Source organism: Chiloscyllium punctatum, chromosome 2, assembly GCF_047496795.1.
Source record: "Chiloscyllium punctatum isolate Juve2018m chromosome 2, sChiPun1.3, whole genome shotgun sequence".
Taxonomy (NCBI): domain Eukaryota; kingdom Metazoa; phylum Chordata; class Chondrichthyes; order Orectolobiformes; family Hemiscylliidae; genus Chiloscyllium; species Chiloscyllium punctatum.
The window spans coordinates 59,298,563-59,310,932 of record NC_092740.1 but is presented as its reverse complement, the minus strand read 5'-3'; the positions used below and the strand labels follow the sequence as shown (position 1 = coordinate 59,310,932).

The window sequence follows — 12,370 nt, the reverse complement described above, 5'->3', positions numbered from 1 at the left end:
GAATTTAAGAATGTGTATTTTCGGTTGTTAATTTGCAGTGATAATGGACACCACTGTCTTCTCTGCTGTGGATAAGCTTAGACACCACTATATGAAAATAATGTTATGATCCGAGCTGACATTATTACTGGATAAGTCAGATCCCAGACAGAAATCTGGTTTGATAGACCTTTTTTTTTAACATGGAGGTCTTTCACTGAAACATAGCATGCAATGCTGCATATTCAATTTTTTTAAAAAGCTAGGTTTATTATGCAAAAGAAATAAAGTTAAATGAGAATAAAGCAAACTTTTTATATATAACATATGTTTAAATCTAGTCCCACCTGCCAGCACCCGGCCCATATCCCTCCAAACCCTTCCTATTCATATACCCATCCACATGCCTCTTAAATGTTGCAATTGTACCAGCCTCCACCACATCCTCTGGCAGCTCATTTCATACACGTACCACCCTCTGCGTGAAAAAGTTGCCTTTAGGTCTCTTTTATATCTTTCCCCCTCACCCTAAGCCTATGCCCTCTAGTTCTGGACTCCCCGACCCCAGGGAAAAAACTTTGTCTATTTATCCTATCCATGCCCCTCATAATTTTGTAAACTCTATAAGGTCACCCCTCAGCCTCCGACGCTCCAGGGAAAACAGGCCCAGCTTGTTCAGCCTCTCCCTGTAGCTCCGATCCTCCAAAACTGGCAACATCCTTGTAAATCTTTTCTGAACCCTTCAAGTTTCACAACATCTTTCCGATAGGAAGGAGATCAGAATTGCACGCAATATTCCAATAGTGGCCTAAGCAATATCCTGTACAGCCGCAACATGACCTCCCAACTCCTGTACTCAATACTCTGACCAATAAAGGAAAGCATACCAAACGCCTTCTTCACTATTCTATCTACCTGTGACTCCACTTTCAAGGAGCTATGAACCTGCACTCCAAGGTCTCTTTGTTCAGCAACACTCCCTAGGACCTTACCATTAAGTGTATAAGTCCTGCTAAGATTTGCTTTTCCAAAATGCAGCACCTCGCATTTTTCTAAATTAAACTCCATCTGCCACTTCTCAGCCCATTGGCCCAACTGGTCCAGATCCTGCTGTAATCTGAGGTAACCCTCTTCGCTGTCCACTACACCTCCAATTTTGGAGACGGACAGAAATGCCTTTTCAGTGAAACCCTCACCCCATGCAAGAATTTTTAAAATTGCATGTCTATGGCTACCTGATGTGGCTCTATTCTCAGCCAAAACTATATAAATAACTTAAAAAGTAATTATTTATTTATTTTAAATTTTGCTTCCTAATTTGAGGAAGTAATTTATTCTGCCCACTTCCAGTCACCAATTGTCCCAGTTTTTAATATTTTGTCTGTATTTATTTTCAACATCACCACTAAGCGGGACAACAATTGTGCATGCGTTATGGATACACAAATTTAAAGTGCTATGTCATCGCAAAGCGACATAATGATAAGTGGCGGGACCAAATTTGGCATTCCCTATATCATTGCAGTGCAGATTGGTTCAATTTGGAACCAGCATCTGAGCAGTCATCCAGGGTAGTCAGAGGGAATGGAACAACAGTGGTTGCAATGCAACTCTAAGCATAGGAGCAGAACCAGTCAACCTGTGACTGAATACTACCGAGAAATACCACTGCATTTTTTGCTTGGTTCAAACCTATCTTTCCTGTTACTCACCCTCGCCATGCACAATATAGGACATGCACCTATTTAACTGTGTATAAAACTCTTCAACTAAGGACAAATAAGTGCCTTCCTGCTTGGGTAGTATTTTCATGTGGAATAATTAGTGTCTTCATATTATATTAATCGGAAATATATCAGCCCTCATGAAATTGGTTGGGGAGTAGGAAGGTGAACAAAATTGCATAGGAGGGCATAGGCATGGTTTGATGTTTGCCTATTTCCATTTCATTTTGTCAGCAGTGGGTAGACTGACAAACAGACCACATGCCAGTAACCCAATTGAACCACTGAAGTGACCAGTTATGGTTCACTTCTCACCTCCTCAAACAATTTGCCCAAGTTGGAGATTGCTGCTGCCAAATGGGGAGTCAGCCCAATGAAAATTGGCAACATCCAGAGTCCACAGAAGGGCCATAACAATTGATCAGTTATTTCCACAACTGCTCCGCAGTTTATTTAAACTGAGCTAATAATTTCAGTCTTTGAGATATCTGAATTAGTTTGGCTTGATCATCTGTCCTGTTGATACTATATTCCAGATCAAATTCTGTTTATCTTTGATTTTCAATTTTTACACCATGCATATTAAAAACTTAGGTATAGTTGATATATTGTAGGCATTTTCAAATTGACTCCTTGAGGAGAGTTGACACAGTCATAAATCTATTTATGGCCCTAGAATTGTTCAGTTTGAATTCATGTGTGCTTTAAATGGTTTGTTATTACTTAAAATTTATTATGCTAATATAGTTTCTAAATTAGTCCAAAACCTATGCTGAATTTTAGATGGAAAGAAATGTTCAAATTTTTTGTTGGAATAAATCTGCATGGTCTAAATGTACAATTTTATTTTGTGTTCCAGCACTGTCGCAATTGGGTGTCAAGCTCTGAACCACTGGACACACCAGTAGAATTCATGCTCCCAGACTGCCCACGAGTCTCTGCAGGTACTTCAGTTATTCTGTTCAGACAATTTTTTTCTTGCGAGAAGTTGTATTCAGTTGCAATTTTAAATGTTGGAAAGGAGATGTTTCAGCAGATATACTCGTGATTTAAATTCTATTTAATCATTTTCTTACTTTAGACTGCTGAGTAAGTCTGGCTTGGTGACGGGATTTTCTGTAGAATTCCTCTATTTTACCATCTGAAATGTGTTTCATTAATAGCATTTATGGGTTGTGATACTCAATTTGTAACATCACTATATTGGAGCATTGGGATATTGTGAGGCATATGCTAGTAATAAGTATATGGTATAATAATGTATTCTTTTACAATGGTAATTCAGTAGGATGTACTTCACTTTAAATGACTAGTTAACATGTCAGTGAATGGACAAAAGTAACTGGTTTAATTTCCATGACTGTTCTGCGAATCATCTCTGTCAAAGTTAATCCAGACAATTGGAACAACCTTAAAACATTTTAATGCCACTCAAGTTTATCATTACCCTTCCCCCAACATCAATATTGCACTTCTCAGTTGGTAGAAAATAGGAATATCCTGAAAAATCAGAACTTGATGACTTCCTCTCAAGTTTTTTAACTGGACCAGGATATTTGCTTAAACATGCAGGACTGAAATTTGGTTATAACAGCTTTTAGTCAGAGATGTAATAACTGGTACATGCCAAGAAAATAATATTCATCCCACTGCATCAGTTTTAAAATACCTTGACATTTAAAACTTTAAATAATTCATAATTGATTGATTCCATTGGTAACATGCAACGCAAAGTCTGTGGGTTTCCAGTAATAAGCTTTACTCCAAATGTAAATACATAATATAAGCTGACACTTTACATAAACTGTAAGCTGGTACTAAAGAAAAGCTGGATTTAAATGCAGCTGTTCAAGTGGAGAAGTTTCCAGCAAATGGCAGGTTTCTAACTTTGAGATTATGCATTTCTACCATTTAAAATGTTTTCCAATCTTTACCATTCCCTCTCCACAATCCAGTGCTTCACTTCTGTAGTGATTGTAACAAGGACAGGTGGGTGGACCTCATAAAATAAGAGTTTCCTGACTGGGGCTGTCAATCTGGTCCAGTTAGTGAGCCCTTATTGACATATATTAGGAGTATCAAAGGTTCCATTCACTCTGAGAGCTGTATCTTAGGGAGCTGGATCAATGTCAAGAACTCTTCATATGTAAATAAAGAGTGTCTTGGTAATGGGATACCATCCTCTGTGGAGTTATTTCATTGGCAACAAGAAAAAAGCACGCCCTTGAAAAATTCACTTGCAACAGTTGTCTTTGAGTTGGGGTAAGCATTTCTGGCATCATGTCATTATTTTGGAAACTTGTGGTGTTCAAGTTGAAGACTGGGTCCAGTGGAAAAAATGTGTTTCTTTTCAGGCAAATGGGGCAGTTGAAAAGCAATGATTAATTCTTCTGATAGCTTGTGGATCCACAGCTTTTTAAGTTGTTAGGAGTCTAGCTTTCCCTGAAATCTTTCAAGAGTTAACTGATTTAGTTAAGGAATATTATGACACAAGGCCTTCCCTAATTCTCCAATGCAATTGGTTTTACTCAGCAATTTGAGAACCAGTGGAATCCATATCAGGATTTTTGACTAGTTTGAGATGATTGGCAGAGGCATGTGACTTCAGTTTAACCTTTAATCAGATGCTGAGAGAACATTTGGTATGTGGATTAATGATGTAATCCATGTAAAAATGCCCATTAGCCAAAGCCCAATTGGACATCAACAGGCAGTACAACTGGCTTTATCATTGGAAAATGTAGCAAGTTGAGCACGAGTTGCAGGGCATTCCAATGGGAGTGGACACCCTCGCCAGTCTGACTGAGCTTAGGGAACACCAACTGAGGGAAAGCAATTGCATAGCTTCACTCAGGACATATCGTGATCAAGGGACTCTAGGTCAGCCCACAGCAAAACACCAAAACAAAGCTGATCTTCAGCCAAACAATTAAAATTTTCTTCAAGCTCCACACTGGCAAGCCATTGTAGTTGCGGCTGGTATTCGTACTTGTGACAGCAAAAGAGTCCCAATAATTTGAGTAACAGATGCATCGGCCGGTATTCAGGAGAGTGCAAACCCTGAAAAATCGACCTACATCTGGTTTGGAACAGTTAAATTGCTGAGCAACATCCAAAATAAATATCTGGTTAAATGGTCACCTGATTCAAATGGAGGCCAATACTGGCATGGCCGTTTCAATGATTACAGAACCAGACTGGAACAAAATTCGCTGTGTGCTCCCACTCTTAAGTTTGTGGAAGACTTCAGCTAGACTGAGAGTCTATACCGGGGAACCAATACAGATTAAGGTTACAACTTCGGTTCCAGTCTCTTATGAAAAGCTGCTGGTTCAGTTACCAGTGACTGTAGTAAAAGGCTCGGGCCAAAGCTTGATGGAGAAAAATTGGTAGAGAAAGATTCAGTTCAACATTTTTTGATATGAAATGGATGCCTCAGTGTAGTCCTAATTAAATAGCTGGAGGTTTTTCAGGAAAATATTGTGGCTATATAAGGAGATAGTGAGGACTGCAGATACTGGAGATCAGAATCGAGAGTGTGGTGCTGGAAAAGCACAGCAGGTCAGGCAGCATCGGAGGAGCAGGAGAATCGATGGTTCGAGCAAAAGCCCTTCATCAGGAATTCCTGAAACGTCAATCCTCCTGCTCCTACGATGCTGCCTGACCTGCTGTGCTTTTTGAGCACCACACTCTTGACTATCAAAGGAGCCAAGGCCATCCTGTATGTTGACCAGGAAGCAATTCCACAATTCTGCAAGGCTCGCCCAGTGCCATTTGTCACATGGGCAAACTTAGAGACAGAAATCACAAGCTGGAAAACAAAGAAATCATCGTATGCTCCTGTCCATAAATCCACCATTGATTTGTGGGAAGAAACCCATGCAAGCACAGGGAGAACATAGAAACTCCACACAGAGAGTCGCCCGAGGCGAGAATCAGACTTGAGTCCCTGGTGCTGTGAGGCAGCTGTGCTAACCACTGAGCCACCCTTTTTGGATCTGGAGAGACCAAATCACAGCAGAGGTTGGCACATTATTCCAGGGAACAAGAGTGATTGTGAGCAAAGATCGCCACCAGATACTGACTTAACTCCTCCAGAGTCATCCAGGGATTTCCAAAATGAAGGTCTTGGTGAGAAGTTATGTCTGGTGGCCAGAATTGGATGCAGATTAGCTGCTTTGGTGGGGCAGTGCCCAGAGTGCCAGAAATTATCACCACCAGCGCCCCACTTTCATGGAAATGGCCAGTCAACCCTGGGCTCAGTTACACATTGACTATATAGATCCTTTCATGGGCTCAATGTTCTTAGTCATTGTGGACATCCACTCAATTGACTGGACATGCATAGAGTACATTTGTCAAACATGGGGACAACAGTAGAAAAACTGGAGGATTTTTTGCAATACACAGACTCTCAGAGGTGTAGGTCACAGATAACAGGCCATCATTTACCAGAAGTGAATTTGAGTATTTTCTAAAGTTGAGCATTTAGCAAAAAAGAACAGCTCCACACCATCTATCGTCCAGTGACTAAATGGAAGGAGCATTCCAAACTTCGAAGACAGGCTTAAATAAGTAGCGTGCAGCTTCACTGGCCTGATTCCTGTTTCAATATAGGACTACCCCTTATGCAACTTAAGGGATAGCTCCAGCAGATGGCTAATGGGGAAAAGGCTCTGCACAAGATTAAATCTGATCTTCCCTGACTTGGGGGGAAAGTAAAATGGCATCAGGAACACCAGTGCCAGACACAGAACTCCGCTAAGCAAAAGAGACAGTTTACTTCAGGGGATGAAGTTTGGTGTAGCAACTGCAGGAATGGCCCTACTTGGGTAAGAGGCATGATGAACACGAGGTCAGGTCCAGTGACTTATAAAGTTCAAATAGGTGCAGTGGGCCTAACAAACACGTGGAACCTGCCCAGCTCCTTGATAGCCTTTTCGACTGTTTTGGAATCCATAGGTTCTTCCTTTGCCTCAGGCATTGAAGATACCTCGGAATCTAAGATGGATACAATAGATTAGATTAGATTACTTACAGTGTGGAAACAGGCCCTTTGGCCCAACAAGTCCACACCGACCCGCTGAAGCGTATACCACCAAGACCCATATTCCTACGTTTTACCCCTTCACCTAACACTACGGGCAATTTAGCATGGCCAATTCACCTAACCTGCACATTTTTGGATTGTGGGAGGAAACCGGAGCACCTGGAGGAAACCTACGCAGACACGGGGAGAATATGCAAACTCCACACAGAGAGTCGCCTGAGGCGGGAATTGAACCCGGGTCTCTGGTGCTGTGAGGCAGATTGCTAACCACTGTGCCGCCCACACCACTGTGCCACCGTGCCGCCCACACCACTGTGTCACCGTGCCGCCCACCTGAAGACGAGGATGAATTTCATCCAAGATGTTGGGCACAAGAGGCAAGCTACTGTGCCTTATCTGCCACCTGTATCAGAAGCAGAGTTGGAAGAACTTGACCCAGTGCTGAAATGCCCCAGGAGGAGCTGCAAACAAAAAACTCGCCTGTGTCCTCCGACTCAGAGGAGGAGGGATTTAGCGATTGTAACGAGGTCAGCCATGTGGATCTCATAGAATATGAGTTCCCTGACTGGGGCTGTTAATTTGACCCATACAGCGACCCTGACTGACAGATAGAAACAGGACTATCAGAGGTTCTGTTCACTCTGAGAGCTGGCTCTGAGGAAGCTAGATCAGTGTCAAGAACTTTTCATGTGAAAATAGAGGGTGACTTGGTGATAGGATACCAGCCTCTGTGGAGTTATTTCAATTTCTGATGTATATCATGAAGAACAGGTTTTCTGCTGCCTGGGACTGATCCCAGCTATTGCATCTACTGATCAGCTGCTATGGACATTTCCAGAAGAACAGCAATCTTTAGCCGGATTGCCGCTCAGTCAGGATGATCTATGGGCCAGATCAGATGTTTAGAACATTGAAAGAACAATAGAATTCATGGCCACATAGATCAGGCCGTCTTCTTGTTTAAATAGTGTGAGGGGATTTCTGTTTGTTGAGTGTTAACATCAGGTTTTATTATAAAGCCATAGGACACGATAAGTATTGTCTTCCCATTTGGAGTACAAGATAAAGAAGATGAAGCATCATTTTCTCTGTGTTAAATTACTGACTACAGTTACTGACTGCTTCTTGTTCAGAAAATTGTAACTGTGAACAGCACAGGATTTTAACAGAACAATTGTGTTGAGGTGTTATTTAAAATCCTGAATGGTCTCAATAAACAAATGTCTGAAGGGGGTTGGCAGGAATCCAAACTTGAGGTTGCAATTTTATCAGTCAGGATCTTATTGAATAACAGAACATGCTTGAGGGGCCGAATGACCTACTCTTGCCCCTAGTTCTATGTTCCATGATCATAGTGGTTCAGTAGTTAACACTGCTGCCTCACAGCATCAGGGATTCGGGTTCGATTCCAGCCTCAAGTGACTGTTTGCGTGGAGTCTGTATACTCTCCCCTGTGTCTGCATGGGTTTTCTCCAATTATCCAAAGATGTGCAGGTTAGCTGAATTGGCCATGCTAAATTGCCCAAGGTGTTCAGGGATGTTTAGGTTAAGTGCATTGTTTAGGGGTAAATGTAGGATGGTAGGGGAAGGGGTCTGGGTGTATTTCTGTTTGAAGGGTTGGTGTTGAATTATTGGGCTGAAGGGCCTGTTGCCACACTGTAGGACTTCTATGATTCTATGATGTGTAAGAAGTCAATTAAGTTGGTGATCAGCCCTCATTATCTAAATTGAGTGGATTTCTATAAAAGTGTTATAATCAAATGTATTCACGAAACCACTGAAATGAAAAAAAACTGCAATGATAACTTTCCATGGCCCTTGCTGACCCAACATGAATGTCTGCTCATGTTGTCTGTTGAATATAGAAGGTGCCCGCTGCCTTCATCAGTTTCTTGGTACTCTGATTGAGTGCATTTTCTATTCCTATGTAAGAACTAAAGGTAAAGTTGCCATAGTCCCACAGGATTGCTGTCTCATTAGAGAGCGATAACAGATGGTGGTTTAACGTGAGGGTCACCGGGCCTCATTGAGGGGAAAGGTTGAAAAGGGATGATCTCATGGCAGGAATTGAACCCACACTGTTGATATCGGTCAACATTGCAAATCAGCTGTCCAGCCAACTCAGCTAACCAGCTCTGTATACCTACTTATTGAGGTAACTAAAAAGTCAATATTTGGCCAAAACAAGTCCCACTTAGATTTAGAGACAAAAAATGATCGCACCTGCTTTCCTGTCATGACATTTTTACACTTCATGGCATGTCAAGTAATGTCCAAAAGTTTGCAAAGATTCAGTTTACAGCAGTTAACAGGTAAGCAGATCCAGTATTAAATCATTAACAACTGCTGTAGTCATTGTATGAATCTTTTCACTATTTGAAGTGACCACTCAGTTACTCTTTTGTGGATTGTGGTCAGCTAGAAATATTTCCCATAATCTTCTTATTTTTCTTTTCACCTGAAGTTGTTTGTCATAGAGTCATAAAGATGTATAGCACAGAAACAGACCCTTCGATCCAACCCGTCCATGCCGACCAGATATCCCAACCCAATCTAGTCCCACCTGCCAGCACCCGGCCCATATCCCTCCAAACCCTTCCCATTCATATACCCATCCAAATGCCTATTAAAGATTGCAATTGTACTAGCTTCCAACCACTTCCTCTGGCAGCTCATTCCATAAACGTACCACCCTTTGTGTGAAAATGTTGCCCCTTAGGTCTGTTTTATATCTTTCCCCTCTCACCCTAAACCTATGCCCTCTAGTTCTGGAATCCCCCACCCCAGGGAAAAGACTTTGTCTATTTATCCTATCCATGCCTCTCATGATTTTATAAACCTCTATAAGGTCACCCCTTAGCCTCTGACGCTCCAGAGAATACAGCCCCAGCCTGTTCAACCTCACCCTATAGCTCAAATCCTCCAACCCTGGCAACATCCTTGTAAATCTTTTCTGAACCCTTTCAAGTTTCACAACATGTAGGTAAGTGTGCCGTGATTCACTTTGGTATGAGTAACAAAAAGATGGGGTACTGGGCTAATGGTCGGATACTTGGTAGTGTGGATGAGCAGAGGGATCTTGGTGTCCATGTACACAGATCTCTGAAAGTTGCCACCTAGATAAATAGTGCGGTGAAGAAGGCATATGGCATACTGGCTTTTATTGGTAGAGGAATTGAGTTCCGGAGTCCTGAGGTCATGTTGCAGTTGTATAAGACTCTGGTGCGGCCGCATCCGAAGTATTGTGTGCAGTTTTGGTCGCCATACTATAGGAAGGATGCGGAGGCACTGGAACGGGTGCAGAGGAGGTTTACCAGGATGTTGCCTGGTATGGTAGGAAGATCGTATGAGGAAAGGCTGAGGCAATTGGGGCTGTTTTCATTGGAGAAAAGAAGGTTTAGGGGTGACTTGATAGAGGTGTACAAGATGATTAGGGGTTTTGATAGGGTTGACCATGAGAACCTTTTTCCACATATGGAGTCAGCTATTACGAGGGGGCATAGCTTTAAATTAAGGGGTGGTAGGTATAGGACAGATGTTAGGGGTAGATTCTTTACTCAGTGAGTCATGAGTTCATGGAATGCCCTGCCAGTAGCAGTGGTGGACTCTCCCTCTTTATGGGCATTTAAACGGGCATTAGATAGGCATATGGAGGATAGTGGGCTACTGTAGGTTAGGTGGGCTTGGATCGGTGCAACATCGAGGGCCAAAGGGCCTGTACTGCGCTGTATTGTTCTATATTCTATGTTGTAACATCTTTCCGATAGGAAGGAGACCAGAATTGCATGCAATATTCCAACAGTTGCTTCACCAATGTCCTGTACAGCTGCAATATGACCTCTGAACTCCTGTACTCAATACTCTGACCAATAAAGGAAAGCATCAAATGCCTTCTTCACTACTGTGTCTACCTGTGACTCCACCTTCAAGGAGTTATGAACCAGCACTCCAAGGTCTCTCTGTTCAGCAACCCTCCCCAGGACCTTACCATTAAGTGTATAAGTCCTGCTAAGATTTGCTTTCCCAAAATGCAGCACCTTGCAATTATCTGAATTAAACTCCATCTGCCACTTCTCAGCCCATTGGTCCATCTGATCAAGATTCTGTTGTAATCTGAGGTAACCCTCTTCACTGTCCACTACACCTCCAATTTCGGCGTCATCTGCAAACGTACTAACTATATCTCTTATGCTTGCATCCAAATCAATTATATAAATGATAAAAAGTGGTGGACCCAGCATTGATCCTTGTAGCACTCCGTAAAGTATAATATACTTTATAATGTGTAGAAGTGTTGAAATATTAATGTTGCTATACAGCCTTGGTAGTAATAGAAGGTAAACAACAGAAAAACATATGTTTCTATCCATTTGAAATAGAATGATTTAACTCATTGAAGTAACCATTTTCATTCATTGCAAATCCTAAAAACTGTAAGTGCATGACTCCATGCCACAAAAATTTGTATATCTTTTTGCCTTTGAAAATTAATTTTCAGTCCTTTTTGATTTTGACCACTCTCATCCTGGTGTACTAAAAATGCTTAATGACAAAATTTGTGGAAGTCCATTTCAGTATGTTCTGCAGAAAAAAAATTTGTATCCAAATAGAATAGCATAATGTAGAGATGAAATAAAAGTATATAAAACTGGAAAAGGACAAATGTAACTCTTAAATTATTCTTCTAAAAAGTTATCACCATTCCTTTTTTTAAATGAGAATTGAAATTTAACTTATTGCTCAAAGTATTGCTCAATTTTGCTTATAGTTCCTAAATGACAAACATTAGATCCTTAGTAGAAAATTACCATCTTATTAAATTCAAATACTACAAATAGAGACATGATGCTCAACTATGACAAAAATGCTGATAAAGTCAAGACTTGCAGGTACTGCGCCTGAACTGCACACCTCATTTCTGCAGGACAGGATTGGGGTCCGCTGTATTTTCCAAATATGCAATTCCCAAGGCAGCTGGCAATTTAAGTGACCGACTGCTTTCACTGAAATGATACTTTGAATTCCTTGGTGCTTGGAGATTTGACCAGGTTGGGGCAGGTCTGTTCTCAGTCCATGTTTTGTTTTTGGATAGCTCAGCTGTCCCTTTGGTAAACTAAGGTGACCTGGCAGATATGGTCCTGAGAAAGATCGAACATGATTTTCATCTGATACCCTTTAAGAGTGGAAGTCAAGGATCCTTTGAGTTGGGTTGCTCTGGTGTCGTTTCGGACTGTTAACTATGGAAACAATTGTGTATAAATTATGCAGAGACCCCATAGAACTGTAAATTCAAGAAAACCCATCAAGAAGTGTCCTAAAATGTATATTTATAAAAGTCAGTGCTTTTCTCAATAGGGTATGGTCTGCAAAAAAAATTAAGCTATGGAATGATACAATTTTCTCCTAGGTGCATGGGTGCTTGTGCATTTTTCTTAATTCAATTGTCAGCTAGGGAAAAGCTGACTGGGATAGAATAGAGTATGGACAGACATGAGGATGGGTGCAGGAAATATGTTGGCATTAATGAGGGAGCGCTCAGAGCAAGAAGCTTTGTTTTCTGTTTTAATCTTTGAAGAAAGACTTTTGCCCAGCCAACTCAGGTTCAGACAGCATCTTA

The 12,370-nt window shown here is 41.4% G+C and overlaps 1 protein-coding gene across 5 annotated transcripts in view; it reads left to right on the top strand.

Annotated features, from left to right (window-relative positions):
• The window catches only part of arb2a (ARB2 cotranscriptional regulator A), a 544,044-nt gene that overhangs the window by 374,274 nt on the left and 157,400 nt on the right, over positions 1-12,370 (top strand). For all 5 annotated transcript variants that reach the window (XM_072582914.1, XM_072582913.1, XM_072582916.1 and 2 more), the window contains exon 10: positions 2,563-2,647. In XM_072582914.1, coding sequence (XP_072439015.1) covers positions 2,563-2,647 — 85 coding nt within the window. The remainder of the gene's footprint in view (positions 1-2,562; positions 2,648-12,370) is intronic.